Source organism: Sceloporus undulatus, chromosome 5 (assembly GCF_019175285.1).
Source record: "Sceloporus undulatus isolate JIND9_A2432 ecotype Alabama chromosome 5, SceUnd_v1.1, whole genome shotgun sequence".
Taxonomy (NCBI): Eukaryota; Metazoa; Chordata; class Lepidosauria; order Squamata; family Phrynosomatidae; genus Sceloporus; species Sceloporus undulatus.
In genome coordinates, this window is record NC_056526.1 from 23,874,287 (window position 1) to 23,894,675 (window position 20,389).

General features: G+C 40.0%; 1 protein-coding gene across 1 annotated transcript in view; it reads right to left on the minus strand.

Moving 5' to 3' along the window:
• The window catches only part of PTN (pleiotrophin), a 129,533-nt gene that overhangs the window by 24,408 nt on the left and 84,736 nt on the right, over positions 1–20,389 (minus strand). The window contains exon 2 of the mRNA XM_042466433.1: positions 3,470–3,579. Within this exon, the coding sequence (XP_042322367.1) occupies positions 3,470–3,578 (109 nt within the window). The 5' untranslated portion in view covers position 3,579. The remainder of the gene's footprint in view (positions 1–3,469; positions 3,580–20,389) is intronic.

The window sequence follows — 20,389 nt, forward strand, 5'->3', positions numbered from 1 at the left end:
CCGGTACTGAAAGGGGCAGCCTGTTCAGCCCCTGAATTTCCTACTGTTTTCCACAATCCCAAGTCCTTGACATTCTATCTCAATGAAAACATCAGAAGGCCTCTGGGAAAGGCATAGGGCCTCCAGCTAGTCAGAATGACAAGCTGTGCTTTGTTAATTAACATAGCCGATGTATAATTTTTTAGTGCTGTAGTCCTTGCTGTAATGGACAAGATTCTACATCAAGCAGGTGCCCACGTCTTCCCCATATCTTTGTTACTGTAAAGCCACTACTGTTGCTTACCAGTGGGGAGGTGAAGAATGGGATAGAAATCTGCATGAGGAAGAAGTAGCTGGTCTTGTTCTGGGGGAGTGGAACAACTGCTACTAGGATCTACCTTTCCATTAAGTCAGTAAGACTGTAAGACTTTAATTCTACATCCACTTACCTGGGAGGAAGCCCAAGTGAATTGAGGAGATTCCTCAATTGCTGGATTCCACCATGTATTAGTGAAATTGGTTGACAAGCTTCAGGATGTCAGAGAACTTTTACATATCACCGTATCTCCAATTAGGGAAACAAATTTCGGAACAAGCAACACTGAAGGAGGAATAACTGATTTTCACCATGCAGTAGCTTTAAAATCTAGGCACCCATCTCCACCCATTTATAGCTAGTACCCCAGATTACTGGCTCATCTTGATGATATTACAGTACACTTACATCTATGCATATATAATAAATTATTGGATTAATATCCCATTAGGTTATAAAAGGTTTTAATTATGGGAGGTTTGGGACATGCTAGAAAGGGTTAGAAAACAATTCCATACATCCCATCCAAGCAGAGGCATACATGTGTATAAGCTTCATACACATATATGTGACTAACAAGTGATCATCCCGTATGACTTATTATGAGGTAAGGTTGTTCACAGGGAACCAACCACTTACCCTCTTTAAAAATATCTGGGTATTTAAAAAGCCAGTTAAACCAGCTTGAAACTCCAGAATCCTTACCTATCTAACAAGTCCCCTCCAACCCATGCCCAGATATGGTCTTGCTAAGACCTGAATGAAAATTTTGTAGTTTTGACGCTATATTTCTCCCTTACTGGAATGCAGTTTTAATTCAAGGATGATGAGTCAATTGCCACATAATATTTTGCCCCTGACAAGAAGAGAAGGGCACATTTTTTCTCATTTGTTTTCGTGGGGTTCTTTTGCACACAAAAAATATTTTGCATAAATTACAAAGTTTTACAAACAAAAAATGTATTCTGCATGAAATGACAATGCTTTGCGCAGAATACAAAGTACTTGGGCAAATGACTTTTTTCTATCTTAAAATCTGAAAAAAAGTACAGTTACTCTTCTCATCTCATCCAGTGGGGAGAAAAGTTTTTTAATTTGCCCATGTAAAAATGAAATAAGTATAGAGTTACATCACTATTCCAGGGCTGTCAAATTCAGCTTTTTTTTATTCTTCTGCAGCCATTTACAATAAAATACAATATAGGCATTTTGTCATCCCAGCTAGTCCCCAGACTCTGTTAAAAAAAAGTTAATGGTGCTTCTGTATTTCATAACAAAACACAAACCTCTTGTCATTCCTACATTGTTGAATCTGACTCATGGAAGAAGACAGAATGAATTAGCTTGGCCAGCAAAACTTCTCTATTTGGAAGAGGTTTTGAACTAGGCACAATGCAAGTCTCCTGTACCTCAGCACTCCTCAGCACTGCCAATCTGTTCCTCTGTATGGTTTGACCATCTTTAGAATGAGTCCAAACCAATCAGTAGATTTCTGTCTTTAGCATGGGTCATTTAACCAAACAATAGACACTGCATAGTTTAAAGTTTAAAGAATTAATATTGGCTCTGTTCAACACAACATAGATTAAATTCATGCCTGATGTCAGTCATATATTCCAGATCAATTAACAGGAACTGATCACCCATTATCAGAATAGAGCCTAGAAATTTTCCTATCTCAGACTTTTATGAGATACAGCCTTTCCCCTCGAACTTCACTGTTAACAGCAAATTGTCACAATAGATACTTCACTTAAGGGACCTTCATTATAATTTCATCAAATCAAAGTATTCCATGCACTTGGATCTACAGGACATGTAGCCCCAATGGGTTGTGACCATACTAGTGAATTTGACACAGTCCAAGGTAAATTCCCCCTCCCATGAATCCTTGGGCCCAAGATGTTACAGTGGCTGAACATGTAAATTAAATCTAACAGAAAGGCTTTCTAAACATCATTCCCTCCTATAAATTAGAGGGAATGACAATTATGTGATGAGCCTGGATTTTGGAGGTAGGTTGGCTCATCTTGGGTTTCCTAAGGGCAGATTATCGTTTTTCACATTTCCACTGTTGTGCAGATATTTTATCTGGTCTTTCTCAATACTGAGATGATGGAGACAGAGACTGGTGCAGTGATTACTGCTGGGCTGCCTTTGGATGTTAGCTATCAAGTTTATTTATTTGGAGATGAAACCCAATGAGTTCAATGTGATTTACTCCCAGATAGGTATAAACAAAAGCAACCATCTGCTTGAAGGCATTTATTTTATATTACACGTGTGGCATATCGTCATTTAACTTATAGAGACTAATCACAGGGGGTCCATATAGATTGCCATGCAGGGAGGGAAGATAGCCAGCCTTTGTCAGATGTATAGTTCTTTGGGGGCTTTTGTGATCCATCATACCCATCTCCCATAAGTCTCCCTGAACCCTAAACTCCTTCTTTTATTTTATAGCAAAAAGCCATTCCTGGACTCCAACACTAGTGAAATACAACTCAAAAAGCACAAAACCTGGCTGCAAATGGCCAAAAACATAAACCACAAATTTCTTCTGGTTTTGTTTTCAACTACATAAAGGCCAATTTTGAGGAAGGAATGGCCCACCATGTACAGTGTATAGTATCCACTGGGGCTTAATTCCAGGACCTCCCATGGATAGCAAAACACATAGATACTCAAGTCCCATTAAGTACAATGGCATAGTAAAATGGTGTCCCTTATATAAAATGCCAAAACCAAGGTTTGCTTTGGGGAATTAAAAAAAAATGTTTTCAAGATGTGGATCAGAGGGCCAACTGTATCAGGAGTATGCAGGCAAAAATTTGTCCTCATGCCTTCCACAGTTGTCTGTTCCGGCTGCAGAGCACTGGATTAGATCAAGGATATGAACCCTGGTGCCGCCACATCTTCTAGACTGCTGCTTTCCCTTTCCCTAGTTATTGGCCATGCTGGCTAAGGCTTATGGGAACTGCAGTGCAAACCACCAGGTACCAGATAGCCTGTACCTGGGTTAGATTACGAACCAACCTCCTAGCTGGTTTATTTTGTCTTTAAAAAACAAAACAGCTTTACTATCAATGCATGCATAAAAGAGACATGAAAAGAGAAAGCAAGTTTTCTGCCACCTTTCTAAACTTCCAGTAACAGAATTAATAGCACCCCTACCTGGTTTTTCTTTTTTTCCAGCTTCAGTAGTGCTCACAGCTGCCAGCAGAAAAATAAATGCGAAGAGAACAGCTGTAAATATCTGACACCGTTCTTGCTGTTTCTGCATTCTATGAAATATTGGGGGGGGAAAGAGGGAGGGAGCCAACATTAGATTTCACTGTACAGTTAAGAAGTGCTAGAGTACCTACCCATAGTGCACTGTAAACAGACCAGATGATATTAGTGCACAAGGAAATCAAACACATTAGCAAATTACAGAAATAACTCATTAAGTGTAGACTCTTCTAATTATGTATAGGGGAAAAAAGCACCTATATTGGGCTTAGTCATCATTTCTGTTGTAAAACTCATACCTGGATCAGGAAAGCTTTATGACATAGATATGATATCAATCAACCTTCCACATTTATTTCATTCTCCACTCCACACAACAAACTTTCATCTCACATGGGCAAGCCTGTCCCCTACCAGTCCAGGACCAGTGTGCCACTTGACTCCTGGTCTGTTGGTTACTCCTTTAAGTCTTGGGGATCCCAGCCATCACACCCTCCCATGATCCATAGCTTTAGTGATTCTAGAAAGGAAAGGTTTCCCTTCTCCTGGATCCCCAAAACTCAGATGGACCAGTCTAGGGTGTCCATCACTACCATAAGGTAGTCTGCCTCCTTTTCTTTCACCCTGTCATGCCCTTCTAGTATAAGCACCTATTTAATCATCAGCACTTCCACTCCAAAAATGCAAGAAAGCCAGTGTTCATGGCAAACCATGCCCCCAAATAAAAATTCCTATTCCACCCCAAGGCAGTCAGTGTGGCCTACAAAGCTATTTCCAGAGCCAAACAAAAGTACATCACAATTTTATGTGGTTGCCATGGCCCCAATCTGACCTTTCCAGGGTGCAAAAAGGAGCTGCAAAAGGCAGCTTCTTTTTGCGCCCTGGAAAGGGTGTGATAACCACAGTGCCGTGGCTTTATGGCACTCCTTTCATGCTAGATCATGTGAATGCAGCGCCAGAGGTGCCCCATGACACTATGTGCCATGCGATGCAGTACATAGCATCATGCTGTCCTGGGGCGGAGCCAAGGTGTGCGTCATGTAGACGCTACACCCCGATTCCATCCCCAAGACGGCCCAAACTGCCGGGCTGCAGAGGGCCTTACTTTCAAAGGTGCATGCTGTTTGGGAGATTCTGGGAAATGTGGTCCAATTGAGTAATTTTTCTGAATCCCAAGTATGTCCCACTTTGCTCAGCTGAGCTCACTACAGTAAGATTACCTCCAAATTGACAGTAATGGCAGGAAAGAAGAACAAGTGACAGAAGCTGCATCTGAATTGCAGAAATGCAGTTTGAAACTACTTTAACTGCCATGGCTCAATGCAATGGAATTCTGGGATTTGTATTTTCATGATATTCAGTTTGTTATGGCACTCTGAGCCATGGCAGACAAAGCAGTGTCGAAGTCCATTCTTTATTCAGTGCAGATGCAGCAACAGTTTGACACATTGTGTGCAGCCCTTGGGCGGTACATTTTGTACCCCTATTCCCTACATTTGGTTGAATTGTTGTTACAGTTAGCAGAGGCATCGCTACAGGGGAGCAGGAGGTGCATAATGCACCACATGACATCCTATCTGGGGGAGGGGGGTGACACCACTGCTTCCATTTGGCAGAAACAGGCTGTAGCATTCACTTGAATCCCTTTAAAATCTTGGAGCTCAGTGGAGGAAATGGTACAAGTGGAGCAAGGTTCAGTGGGAGGAGAAAGAAGAGGCCCCTGGTGTGTGTGTGTTTTTAAATTAAATTACTTTTTTTAAAAAAAATTAAAAATCATTCTTTTAAAACATCACATCTTACCAAATTTTCACTTTAACCATATGCAACTATGCACATATAAATACATTTAGCCTGGGCATATGATACGGTAATTTAAAGATAGTTTTAATTTTGGTGTTTGGAGTTTTAATTTTTTTAATTTTCAATGATGTACAGGAATTACAACTTATAAGTAACATTAGTAGAAAACAAACATTACTAAGGATTCTGTATAGTATGGTATGGCAGGTAAATGGGGGAGGGGATTGACACCATGAGTTACTGCATCGGTTGATGCCAACCCTAGTGAGGCCACGGGCTGTAAATTGCCATCAAGCCAACTTTGAATTATGGTGACAAAAAAAACAAAACCCTACCTTATAGTGACCCCATAAATTTCAAAGTGTTTTCTTAGAGAAGGAATAGTCAGAGGTGGTTTCACGTGTTCCTTCTTAGCCTACAGCATCTGGTATTTGCTAGCAGTTTCCCATCTGAGTACTGACCACAGCTGACCCCATCTAGCTTCCAAGATTAGACAAGATGTGGTGCCTTTAGGATATTTAGGCCTTTGGTTGCATTTTGAATAGGTTCACAAGTGTCAAAATCACTAGCAATGGAATGTATTAATTAATGTCAACAAACTAAGGAACGTCCACTGAGCCCTGAGCAAAACAACTGTAAAACGGAGGGGGGGGGAGTTATTAATAAGGGACCTTACAAAAGTAAGGTATCTTACAAAACAACAAAAACCTAGAAGCAAAGTATAAAGTGGTAGATGATGAGGATATGTAAATAACACTAAGAACTCACTTGTACTTTAAAAATAAAACCTAACTTGATATATTTGATAAAATGAGCCTTCACATTCTGTGCTGCATTAACATAAAGTCTAATAAAATCTTTTAAAAACATATATCTTGTGTACACATTTGATCTACACATGTTTCCTACATTTATTTGCCTCTTTGAATTATTTATATGCTGCTATTCCATATAAAACATCTAATGTGATTTTCATTTTTTATTAATTCTTTACTGGTAATATAAAAACACCACCACAAACATTTGAACTATATGACACTAGGACAATACATAAAACAAACATGATACAACCTCTTCCACTTACTTAAAATCATGCAAACACACCTCACAAAACTCCATATAGCACATCATAACATATCACTGGAAAGACTTCTTGAACTCTGTTTTGACTTTTTACTTAATTCCCTAGGTCCAATTGTTTGCTAATTTCCACATCTAAGCACATCCCTGCTTCTAAAGCAAATTCTTTATAACATTTTTACATGAGAGACACTGCAGACTGAGTCATAACAAGTAAGAAGATCAGGGAGCAGAGATCAGCCGTAAAAAAAAATAAGAATAAAGTTAAACAGTCTTAGAAGTAATATATGTGAGAGTCATTCTCTCGTCCATCCCTACCTGGGAAAGCTATTCCATAAATATGGTGCCACTTTCTAATAGGTCTATATCTGGCTAAACTGTGAGCATTGCACCCAATATCATGTTGGAGGGAACACAAGAGGTGATGCTATTTTGGTGGCACATGAACAACTGCTAGTGAACCAATGAGCACAACTAACACAAGCAAAAAGTGACTTAATTAAGTTGTCATGGGCTATGCAATTTCATGTGAATGTGGAAACGTTCAGCCTGCTTCAGCTAGGTACCAGTGGATGGACAAGCTGAACCAGGGACCCCTGTGATATTCTGCTGCAATTGCTTGTTCTGCCACAACTCACAGGCAAGGGGGCTGGATATATTGCCCTTCAGCACCATGCTCTCCAGCGTTGCAGAACTCCTTCCCTTGGTATGTCTGCTTGGATTTTAAGGTGCGGTTTAGTGGTATTTTTTGTATTTTAACATGTACCCCACCTCTAGCCTCAAGGAGAGGCAGGAAAGAAATAAAATATGTTGTTGCTGTTGTTGTTGATGTTGTTAGCCAACTTGGTGTGATGGTTTGAGTATTGCACTGACTATGACATAAGTGAAAAACAACTTGGAGGCATAAAATGACAATGACAAATTTTGTACAGTATTACCAGATTATCTAGAGGGAGCCAGCATGATTTGCTGATTTTAGCTCTGGGACTATGACTCTGGAAACCAGGGTTCAAATCCTAGCTCGGCCATGTAAACTCCACTGGGTGACCTTGTGCATGTTACATTCTCTCATTCTCAGAGGATGTCAAAGACAAACCCCCTCTGAAGAAACTTGCCAAGAAACCCCCATGATAGGGTTACCATAAATCAGAACTTGAAGGCACACAACAACAACAAATTTGGAGGCATCAGTGGCCATAGCAGTTATGCCATGATCATAAATGTGAATAACAAACAGTTCTTAGATCACAGGGCTAGTTTACCACATCCTAACTGTGTAACAGGATGTCAGCTGGGATTTTTTCCAGCAGTAGAACGTTTGTGACATTGCATACAAAATGGAAGGTGAATATATATCATGACACTGGAGATGGGATCTCCCCCCCCCCCTTGCAAAAAAACCCCAAATCTAATGCTTTAGGCACGATGAAACAGAAGTCCATCTTTCATATCCTTTCTTTTTACTAAATAAAAAAACAACCTGTATACTGGAAAGCCAAGGGTTTTAAGTTCATATTGAAAGAAAAGTGAAAGGATTCTGCTTCTAATCTGACAAGGGAAGAAGCAATTCTCACCGTGAAATGTGTTTGAAAATGTCATTTGGCACTTTTAAGAGTCTCCTGCTGGTAGCCATCTTGCTGCAGAGTCACATAATTGCTATTGATGTGCACAACTGGGTAGGAAAGCCCCGTTTTGGGAAGAATAAAGCACTCACTTGTTCAGAAGCAGAGAACCTATTTTTAATACATAAAAATGAAGCACCTGATTGTAACCGAGTCCACTGTATGACTAAGATGCGACAACCACAACTATGAAAAGCCCAGTATTTACATAGCTGTATTTCAGGTGCAAGTGATGGTTATGCACACAACCTGCTGTGCTTTAACCCAAACTCATGTAATATTTCAACATTATTGCAATCTTTTGTGTGAATTAAACTATTTGTAGCATGTGCATGTGTTGATCCCTACATCAATTCTGTCCCATTCCTGAATTAATCAATGATTACTCTTAAGTCCATGGAAACATTAAATTTGAATATTTGGTTTTTAAAAGGATTTTTCCAAGAAAATATACTATTAGGCAGAGTAAGGAGGTTGTTTCAGATATTGGATGGTGGTATCCAAGAAGCAGAGAAGAAAGCTATATGTTAAGAAACCTAACCTGAACCCCTTGGGCTTTCCTACTTCTCTCTAGTATAGGGGTAGGCGAATACGATGATGAATTTACATCGTACAAAAGTTTAAACATCTATTTTAACTATCAATAAAATTAAATCCAATTAATACATAGCCATTAAAAAGAAAACAATAAAAAGAGAATACAGCACATTGTGCAAAGCCTCTTTCCCCCATGCAGTCTTCAAAGGCCTGCTGAAACAAACAAACAAAAAGGCTTCACCTACATACAAGAAGAAGTGTTCCAGTCTAACCTTTCTAGGAAGGGAGTTCCAGCATCTAGTAGACACCAACAAGAAGGCCCTGTCCCATGTTCCCATCAATTGTACCGGTGAGGGTGGTGGGACAGACAAAAAGGTCTCTGCTCATATTGAGATAAAGGGATCTTCCAATAACCCAGATCTGGGATTTATATGGCATAACCAGCAATTTGAAGGTGCTATCCCATCACCTGCCAGTGATTTCTAAATAATTTGGCTTCTGTGCTTGAAATGGGAGAGACATCATCTTGTTCTTCACCTCAGGCAAGAAAAAGTCTTGAGCTGGCCACAAGAGGGTGAGGCAACTATAGAGAGCCAACTTTATTTAAACAGGATAAAACTTTGAAAGAATTAGCAATATTTGCACATGTACACAGTCAGCCAACTTCCCATACGCAGACTTGAGGTCACATGGACAGGAAGCCCCATTTCGATGAATGGCATGCACATCCATGGTTTGTGTGACGCACCGTGCATGAGAGCCCACCTCAATAATCTAAATGGGGATTGAGCATGCACAGAATTAGCTTTATGTGCGTGGGGGGTCCAGAACAGATCCCCCATGTAAAGCAAGGGTCCACAGTACAGTCGGCCCTCGCCTTACGCGGGGATCCGTTCCGGATCCCTCCGCGTAAGGCGAATTCCGCCTATGCTCAAGCCCCATTGGAAACAATGGGGCTCATGCACAGTGGCGCAGTGGCGCACGGGGTGCAATGGGCGCACGCGCCCATTCAATTGAATGAGACGCACCAGCCCTTCTGCCCCGCGCGCGCCCCGCGGCTCGAGCGTGTATGCTCAAGTCCACGTAAAGCGCGCCCGCGTATGACGCAGGCATGCTTATACTCACTAATTGCATGTTTGCATAACTGTTTCCTGTTTCCTTGTTTTACCATTTTTGCTCATTTCTTCCACCACTTTAACCTTCAGTCGTTTTTTTCTTCCCTTCATAAGGGAATGCATTTGATTATACAAAGGTTTAGTAAGTAAAGCTAATTTATATATTTTACAATGACGACTAGGCTTTTTTCCTCTCTACTATACCTGTAAGTGGATGGGTGTGGGACTGGTTATTGTTCAGCTTCTGCTTTGTCAATTTGATTACTTTGCTCGACTAATTCAGTACTGTCTCTCACATTTCCCAACAAATCTGTACTATGGAAGCCCTGGTGGCGCAGTGGTTAAATGCCAGTACCATAGCCACTCACAGCCACAAGGTTGTGAGTTTGATCCTGCAGGGCTCCAGGGTTACCTCAGCCTTGCATCCTTCCATAGGTCGCAAAAAAAAAAGTACCCATCTTGTTGGGGGCAATTAGCCTACACATTGCAAACCGCTTAGGGAGTGTTTAAGTGCACTGATAAGCGGTATATAAATGTACTTGCTATTTCTATTGCTATTGCTATATATTTTCTTATTTATGTGTGGGGAAGGAAGTAGCCAAACCCAGGATTTGATCATTCAAATCCTTAATGAATATGTCTCAGTGATTTAATGTGAGGCCTGGGTGACCTGCATGCTGACAGAAGTGTTAATGACTGAGAATTAGCTATTCCATTTTCTCTTCCAATATTCTTCTAGTAGAATGCAAAGCTAGTAATTCAGCAGATGATTAAATCCTTCTATGCTTGCTGAACAGAAGGAAACAGATTGTTGAAATTATAGGTGCTTCTTGGGAGAATACAGTTTTAGGGCATAGAAAACACAGAAATAGAGTTTGAGTCTTATATATGGACTCAAACCATTGGCTCTCTATATAGAGTCAAACCATTGGTCTCTCTAGTTCAGTATTGTCAACTATGGCTGCAGCTCTCTGGAATTTCATTCAGGATTCTTTCCTTGTCCTACCTGAAGATTCTTCCTATTCCCTGGAGGTCTTCAGCCAGGTAGGGTAGGCCCTAGGTATCTGGTGGGGTTGGGGTCTAGGACCACCACCACCTGGATACTAAAATTTGTGGATACTCAATTCCCATAATATAAAATGGCGTAAAATGTAACCTTTTATATAAAAAGGGGGGGAAATCAATGTTTGCTTTTTGAATATTTTAAAAAATATATTTTCAAGCCATAGAGAATCCATGTCTGCAGATGGCCAACTGTACTACCAGACTCAACTCTACTTAGCTTTCAAAAGCAGATGAAACTAGATTGTTCGAGGTGATACAGTGGAATGAATTCATGAACCAGCAGAGGGAGCTAGACTTTTCCTGGAAAAAAAGTGTCATTCATGCTAGCAACATCCATGACAGTGATGTGAGAATCCCATACATTTCACTAGACTGAGCACCTTAATCTACTCTGGGATTTTAATTTGAGATATTGAAGGAACACAGCATTGTTTTTCCAATGAAGTTCACCATAGCTATTCTAACAGTGGATAATTTTTCTTTGACACACTGTAGAGAGATACCCAGATACAGCCAAGGAGATCTTGGAGACCTAGGCATTGTGCCCAACACAAAGCAATATGCATGGAGAACACAAAAGTCTAAAACAACCCTCTATCCTCCTTCATCTATAAACAAACAAGGCATGACATGGCCTATACAGTAAATGTAAACTACTACACAGGCATGCTGAAGGATTGGTGAACTCAGCATTTAAAGTAAGACAACCTAAATTGCAGCTTGTAAACTGCACAGAAAATGTGCATTTTACAAAGACACATTCAATTTAAACTTGAATTTTTTTTCTCTGCATTATAAAAAGAACAATCACAGGCTGATGTAGAAACAAGATAGGGTTGTTCAAACTACTAGAATGATCATTACAACTCCTAATGATAGCTATATCTTTGCAAAATTAAACCCTTACACAGATGATCAGTGTGAATGTAACCTAAACAATGAAGAAAGGGAAACACACCATCCCATCATTGTCTCTGCTCTTGTGTGAAGAACAGTGACTTTCTGTACAGAATTTTCTTTATCTATGGAAAGTTTGGGAATACTGATCTTCTAGCTCCACTGGACATCCTTTTTCTTTCCAGTTTCCCAGTTGCAGTGGACTGCCATTTCCTTTCCAGATAATCTCCATCTAACCCATTCCACTATCCCTTTATTCCTCTATGAAGAAATATGCACAGTAATGTATTTTTAATGCATTTCTCCTCGTGTACACATTTTCCCTAGTACATGCACATTTCCGCACAACCCTTAGTGAAAAATTATCCTTATTGAAAGAAATACACAAATCATGCATTCTGAAATCTGTACAAAGATATGTTTGTCTGTTTGTTTGTTTCTGTATGTATAAATTGATGTGGAAACAGGATAGAATGGGCTTGTTTGACAGTTGTACAACAGGGACTCATATGATGGTCATCCAGATTTGGGGTCCCTAAAGACCCTCTTCATTTCCCACATACACATGCCTTTAAAAAAAAAATCAAGCTTGAATAATTCCTTGCTCATCTAAGCCTACCCCCTAACTGTTCCAATTAATCCTCTATCATCCCTCTTTCTCAACTGCTTTCAAAATGTTCCGGTTTCTCTCTCTTCCTCCCATTTCCCCCCTCTGTATTCAGCTTACTTGAATTACTGTAAATTGAGTTCAAAGTGGAAAACACTTAACACACAACTCTACAAGGGGGAGGAGGGCACAAAATCTTGCTCTTCTTTGTAGGCTTAAGCAAAAGCAAACTGCTGCAGCCTTTTCTAGCGTGTGTGTTCTTCCTCATCTTTTTCACATCTGATGTTGTTTGGCCATACATGTCGCACTTTTCATCTATGAAATGCTGGAGGGTGTGGTTTAATAGGAAAAGGACACTCCCTACCCATCACTATTCTTCATATGATGTATTATTTCTGTAAAACAACCATTCAGAAAAGTACAAACACAAAAGGATAATTGCATTCTGGATAGTTCTGGAAATGTGAATTAGATTGGTTTATCTTACAATATAATACAACCAAACAAATGTCTTCCCCATTCCTAATATAATTACACAGATAGAAACACAGATTTATTTACTCATTTATTTATTTCCCGGGGTTGGAAGTCCTTAAAAAAATAATTACTACAACTTCTTCCATCAGGCAGTGGCACAGCTATGGGAGGAGGCAAAATGAAAGCTAATTAAGAATTCTGCCCCGCAATGAAATTTTACTTCTGTTCCCAAACTTCTAACATTATGGATATGAGATACTGAAAACCACCCATCCTAAGACAAACCTCTTATTATTTGTTATGTGTGCATTGCCTTGGTCACTTGCCCTGCCCCTTTTCTTTGGATGCCTAAACTGTATGTCTAAATGCTCAACTGAACTGTTAAATTACTCAAATGCTAGAAATTTACAGGCCGAAGGAAAATATCATTGGGAAGCAATTTCATATTTGGGGCATCAATCCTCTCATTTTGCTCACCCACCCACCCCCCAGTAACTACACCTTGTCCTCAGATAGTTAATACTGGGTGTCATGAAATGTCAGAAAATGGATAGTTATTTAATTCATTACTATAGTATTACTACTGCCAGGGAGGGTGAGAGGCACGTGGGATTTTCTGACAAAACAACTTGGCTAGCTTTGGGTACTATGTACCTTGACTTCAATCAGTGGAAGCACCATTTGCTGTTCCACCTCAGGCAGCCAAATGGAGCTGGCCCAGGGTAGTGGCTGGCTAGTGGACTAGCTGACATCCCCTGTTTTGGCCTGATCTGATTCAACTTGAATTTTCAGTGAAGCATATGTTTCCCATAAGAGACAATATTTGGATACATGAATATAAGTCATCCTCATGGTAATGCAGAAAGCATCAGCGTAAATTAAGTGTTGACATGCCTTGTGGTGAATTCTGTGACTAAGCAAGCCAGAAATGGGATCTATTTTAAGGAAACTGCATCCAACAAAATGTGAGTCATACATCTGTGTATAAAATCTAATAATGATGCCTTCTCGTTTGTTATAATTAAAAATGTGGAGATGCAAACAAGTGAGATACAACTGAGATCTCCTTTCTCCACAAGAGAGGAGGAAAATATGGAGGGTACAGATGTGGAGCATGGAAACCTATGGATCTACTGTAAGTCCCAAAGATATCTAATGGGGCTACTGCAAGGATAACTGAGGTTCAAAACTAGGGAATCTTGGGATTTGCAGTTTATTGTGACACCAGAGCTCTCTGACAGAGTGCTAAATGTCTCACAAAACTATACTTCTCAGTACTCCCTAACAATGAGCCAGGGCAGTTAAAGTGGTCTAAAACTGGATTATTTCTGCAGTGTGCTTTAGACCTCAGTCTGGATCCCACCCTATTCTTTTTATGCCCTGATTGGATTAGGGAAATACTGAAACTCTGTGCTTCAGTTCCTCTAACAGGGTGGGCAACTTTGGTTAAAAAAAAAGAAAGAAAAAATGTACATTTTAGCCATATTCCACTTGGTTCGTTGCACTATTTTCTAAACAGTGGGCCCTTGGTATCCACTGAGATTTGGTTGCAGGCCCCTCTGTGGATACCAAAATCCATGGATGCTCAAGTCCCATTATATACAATGAGGCAGTAAAATGGTGTCCCTTATATAAAATGGCAAAAATGGAAAGCTTGCTTTTTGATTTTTTTAATATATATATATATATATATATGCCATGGATGGTTGAACCTGGGGATTCAGAATTCTTGGATACAGAGGGCTGACTGTAGGGGATAAAAGTACATTGAATTTAATCATGAGCTCTTGGCAAAGGGTCTCGTCTCAAACCATCCTTCTTCACTGGCCATCCAATGATAGGAATCTAGGAAACTGCTTTATACTGTGTGAGACTACAATGCACCTATTATACAATTATCGACATTGGGCTGACATCAATGTAAGTCCAGCCTAGAATGGACCCACTGAAATGAAAGGGAATTATCAGTCACAATTAATTATATTGATTTTAATGGCTCTGCTCTAGGTAGAACTAATGTTGGATTTGGTGCAGGTGGAAATCAAATGCTGTTGGACTGCAATTGTGCCAGCATTCCTCACCATTGGCTATTCATGCTGAGAGTTGCAGTCTAACAACATCTGAAGGACTGCATGATTCTTATCCTTGATTTTGTTCATTAACTGAAGATAGAAAATCTCTAGGGTCCCAGACAAGTTCATACCCTATCAATACTTAGAGCTGCTTGGATCCTTCTGTTTGCAAAACATGTGCTCTACAATTGAGAGATAGCCCTTCTCACTCTCCACATCCAGTTCTTGGTTCTTGAAAAGGATGACTCAACCAATACAACACATTTTTCATTCTTGACTGGCCTAATTAGTTCATTATTTCAAAATACTTTTTTATTCTGTTCCTGTTTCTGGAATGGATGGAGCTAATGCAGGACTCAAAAATCTAGTATAAGGTTCAAAGTGTTATTGATAAATTTCACTTTAAATCTACAGTCAATGGTAAATAAGGATCCTTCCATTATGTGCCAAGTTCAGGTGCAAGGTTACAAAAATATTAATGCCTAAAATTAAGGTAGCCCTCATTCAATAAATGCAAGCACCTGCACATTGTGAACCAATAATTCATTTGGAGATATGTAATAAATTAATTTGGTTTGCTTTTTAATGTGAATCAGCCTAGTTTACATTATCCAAATTAATATGTAAAAAGGAACAGTATTATCCTTCACTTTTCTCATTTCTTAGAATTTTTCAATGCAGTTGTCTAATCAGAAAAAGTGCACAAATATGTGTAGGTTAGGGGACATTACACATAAAATACATACCTTTGAAGAAATGGGTACAAAATTGTGCACATTTGGAGAAATATATACAAAAATATACTCAGTTTGCATGCATTGCTTCTAATGTTTGCATTTGTTTATACATCTCTTTATGCATTCACTTTTGAATACTTTTCTCCTGTTGCACAATTTAAAGTGAATGCCTACAAGATGCAAGTATTAGAAGAAATGCTAAGAATGTATAATGTGAGAGTATTTGGTGTATGAACTTTTGTGTGGACTTTTTTTTTAAAGGAAGCTTAAAAGGATAGCAGACAAACTGACATTGTACTTCAGACACTTTGAGTGTTGCAGAAATGTTGTAGAAACTGATCATTCCTGTTAGATAGACGTCAGAACTAAACTAGCTTGTTGCCTTCAGGTGCTGTGGAGAACATTGTCCTGTCATCAGTCATGAGCTAATATCAGTTCCCAGTCCAGTTTGATTCTATATGTGGAATGGTATAGGTATCATATTGCCCTTTGAACAATATGTGGAATTGTGTAGGTATCATATTTTCAGGCAGCAAGATATTACAGGCCATCTCTGCTTATGATCTGTTAGTATGGTCTGGTTTTTTTCCCTGTTATTTTTAAAATGCCCCAGTTTTTTTCCTTATCTGCCACTTTCCCCCCTTGTCCTCAGCTTACTTCAATTTCTACAAACTGAGTTCAAAGTAGAAAAGTAGTTTGTGCTCAATTAACCTGGGTTGGGCGGAGGGGAGGAGAGGTCAGACTATTACTCTTCCCAGCAGGCTTAGGCAGAAGCAAACTGCTGCAGGTTCTCCTAGCTTGAGTGTGTTCCACCTTATTAATAACTCTTGACATCTTGGCCATGCAGTGATGTTGCTTGGTCACATATGTTTTCATCTGTGAAATTTTGGAGGGTATGACATTTTTAATAAACATATATGAAAATAAAAGCTTTCCCAAGCTCTGTGCCCGACTACTCACCCATGACACCAAAGGAGATCAGTCCTGGCAGTGAATCAGGTCTATTAATCAGCCAAAGGTAAAAATATGGGACTAGAGAGACCAGTAGTCAAACTTGGTTCAAGGCTGCATCCTTTGTTTAAGGCTATATAAGGCATGTGGCGGCCTTCAAAGAGAGAGGCAAATAAGCTTTGGCAAGTGCACCAGAGATCCGGATAAATGGAGGGGGGAATTCAGAACCGTTTAAATGAGCGAGTGGAGCTCACAAGACAGTTAAAGAGAGGAAGCGAGAAATAAAATGAGAAGGACCAGCAGTTAATAAGAGTTCAACAGTTGGAGCTAGGAAAGCGTGAGACACATAATGAGAAGAAAGAGGCAGCTTCAGACAAGTGCACTATAGCAAGTTTCTTCTCCAGAGGAGCGTGAGGGACAGGCATTACTGAGATGTAATGGTTCATTTCACCATTGATCCCTGGCGGGGAAAAGGAAATAAAAGAGAGGGAAAATAAGAATGAGGTAATCAGCAGAAGTCTTTTGAGTTAGCTGAGTTTATGAGCTGGCTTGCAATAAGAACCTAGGAACATTTCAGTCAGAACAGAGATGCTTCTATTCTTTTCTAAAACATTGCGTTTGTACCCTCCTTGTCCTCTAAGGAGCTCAGTAGGATATACATGGAGCTCTCCCATCTTATAAAATGAGGTCCATCATGCAGTGGATATAGTATACCTTGATTTCAGTAAGGCCTTGATTTCAGTAAGGCCAAATTTTCCCATGACATTCTTGCAAACAAGCTGGTGAAATGTAACTGTTACATGGATTTGTAATTGGTTGACTGGCTGAACCCAAAGGGTTCCGTTTCATCCTGGAGAGAAGTGACCAGTTTGGGTCCCACAAGGCTCTGTCCTGGGTCCAATGCTATTCATCATCTTTATCAATGATTTGGATGACAGAATTTGGGGTATACTTATCAAATTTGCAGATGACACCAAATTAGGAGGAATAGCTAATACTCCAGAGGACAGGATCAACATTCAAAATGATCTGAATAGACTAGAAAGCTGGGTCAAAGCTAACAAAATGAAATTCAGCACAGAGAAATGTAAGGTACTGCACTGGGGGGGGGAGGCATGCAGTGCACAGGATTAGGATGGGGAACACCTGGCTGAAGGAGACTACGTGTGAAAGGGATCTGGGAGTCCAAGTAGACCACAAGTTGAACATGAGTCAACAGTGTGATGCGGCAGCTAAAAAGGCCAATGCAATTTTAGGCTGCATCAATAAAAGTATAGTGTCTAGATCAAGAAAAGTAATAGTGCCACTGTATTCTGCTTTCGTCAGGCCCCACCTAGAATATTGTGTCCAGTTCTGGGCCCCACAATTTGAAAAGGACGTTGAGAAAGTAGAGCGTGTCCAAAGGAGGGTGACTAAAATGGTGAAGGGTCTGGAAACCATGTCCTACGAGGAAAGACTTAGGGAGCTGGGGATGTTTAGCCTGGAGAAGAGAAGGTTAAAAGGTGATATGATAGCCCTGTTTAAATATTTGAAAGGATGTCATATTGAGGAGGGAGCAAGCTTGTTTTCTGCTGCTCCAGAGAACAGGACCCAGAACAATGGATGCAAGCTCCAGGAAAAGAGATTCCACCTCAACATTAGGAGGAACTTCCTGACAGTAAGGGCTGTTCGACAGTGGAACACACTCCCTCAGAGTATAGTGGAGTCTCCTTCCTTAGAGGTCTTTAAACAGAGACTGGATGGCCATCTATCGGGGATGCTTTGATTGAGAGTTCCTGCATGGGAGGGGGTTGGACAGGATGGCCCTTATGGTCTCTTCCAACTCTACAATTCTATGATTCTATGATCATGGTGTAGTGCTTAGAGTGTTGGACTGGGACCTGTGAAATACAGGATGTGCATTCTACCTTATAGAAACAGTGAGCACCACTTTAAGTGCTGTAGCTCCATCCTATGGAATCCTGGCATCTGTAGTTATACAAGGTCTGTAGCTGCTTATGCCATAGTGCTTGCACCTCAAAAAAACTATAAATCCCAGCCATCTGTAGGATGGAGACATGGCCATTAAAGTGGTTATTATTTCTACAATGTAGATGCACCCAGGGTTCAAAAACCCTCTTGGCCATCTCACTGAAATGGCTCTTGGGCAATCATTCTCCCTCAACCTGATGTGCCTCATGAGGTTGTTGTGTGGATTAAGTGGGGAGGATGAGAGCCCTGAATACCTACATGAGTTCATAGGAGAAAAGCTAAATTATACTTGTTACTGATAAATAATCAATAACTTAACTCACAACAATACTGTGACATAGACTAAAGCAACAATTAATATACATGTTTCTGGATTCTGTAGGGCCAGCTACAAGTGAATACTGCAAACAAAATCACAATTTAAGACCCAATAGATATTGTTATTGCCTTCAAGTCATTTCCAGCTTATGGTGACCCTAAGACGAATCTACCACAGAGTTTTCTTGTCAAGATTTCCACAGACAAAGTTTGTTGTTGCCTTCTTCTGAGTCTTAGAGAGTATGGCTTATCCAAAGTTTCCATGGCTGATTGAACTCTGGTCTCCCAGATTCCTAATCCAACACTCAGACCACTACACCACCATGGTCTTCCACACACACACATACTACAGGTTGTATACTAACTTTTACACATATGCACTGTCCCAAAAGTTCCGAAAGTTACATTTATGTGCTCCTTTTTCTTCAGTGAGCACAAAGCAGTGTACCAGGCTCTGTTCCTCCACATCTTTTACTTGCAACAATCCTGGAGGTAGGTCAGACTCATAAACAGGAACATGCTTATGGTTACCAAGTAATTTCCCTGGCTTGGTAACCTGAGTGGGACCTCAGAACTGGATCTCCCTAATCCCAATCCAACATAACAGCATGCTGGCCCTAAAATCAAAACTACTGTATATTGAAGCAGGACTTCACTGATCAGTGAAAGCAATTCACTGGTCAAAAGCTCTAGGCATGCTTCAGTGGACTCACAGAGCTACCAAGAAGTGAAAGGCTTCTTGGAGGGGCCATATCTCAGTGACAGAGCACATACATTGCATGCACAAAGTTTTGAATTCAATTCTTTGCATCCCCAGTTAAAACAAAGACCACGTGATGAGAATGATTTGTACATAAGAAGTTGGGGAGATGAAGCCAGGTCAGAGTAGACAATACTGCCCTAAGTGAGTAAATAACCCAGACTGTAAAAGGCAATTTATACACTCTACTGTTCTGTCCACAATGGGATACATGCGCAGAACTGTCCTTGGTACTGAATTGCATGGAAATCTTGTCTATGCATGGATGGCATTTTGAGGAAGATCCTGCTTGTTGCATTCTATTTTTTTTTCACTTCCAATTTTTTTCCACATCTTGATATGTCCTCTCTGCCTTTTAGATCTCTGTTAATGCAAGCCTATGCAGAATTACTATTAATAACCATTAAAAATAATTTAAATTATTAATTTGTTGCTGTTGCAATTGCTATTGTTATGCAATTGTTATGTCACATTTTTTTCCAGTCTGGGACTCAGTTTGGCTTACAAAAGTTAAACAGATACAGTTAAACCATTTTGTTGTTATGTGCCTTCAAGTCATTTCCAACTTATGGCAACCCTAAGCAAACCTATCATGAGGTTTTCTTGGCAGCATTTGTTCAAAGGAGGCTTCCCATTACCTTCCCCTGAGGCTGAGAAACTGTGACTCGCCCAGGGTCGCCCAGCAGATTTCATGACCGAGCTGGGAATAGAACCCTTGTCTCCAGAGTCACAATCAAACATTCAAACCATTACACCAGACTTCATACAAAAGTTAAAAATATAATTAAACAATGAACAAAATTTAAAGCAGTTAAAAACAAACCAAAATAACAGCAATAAATGTAAACAACACA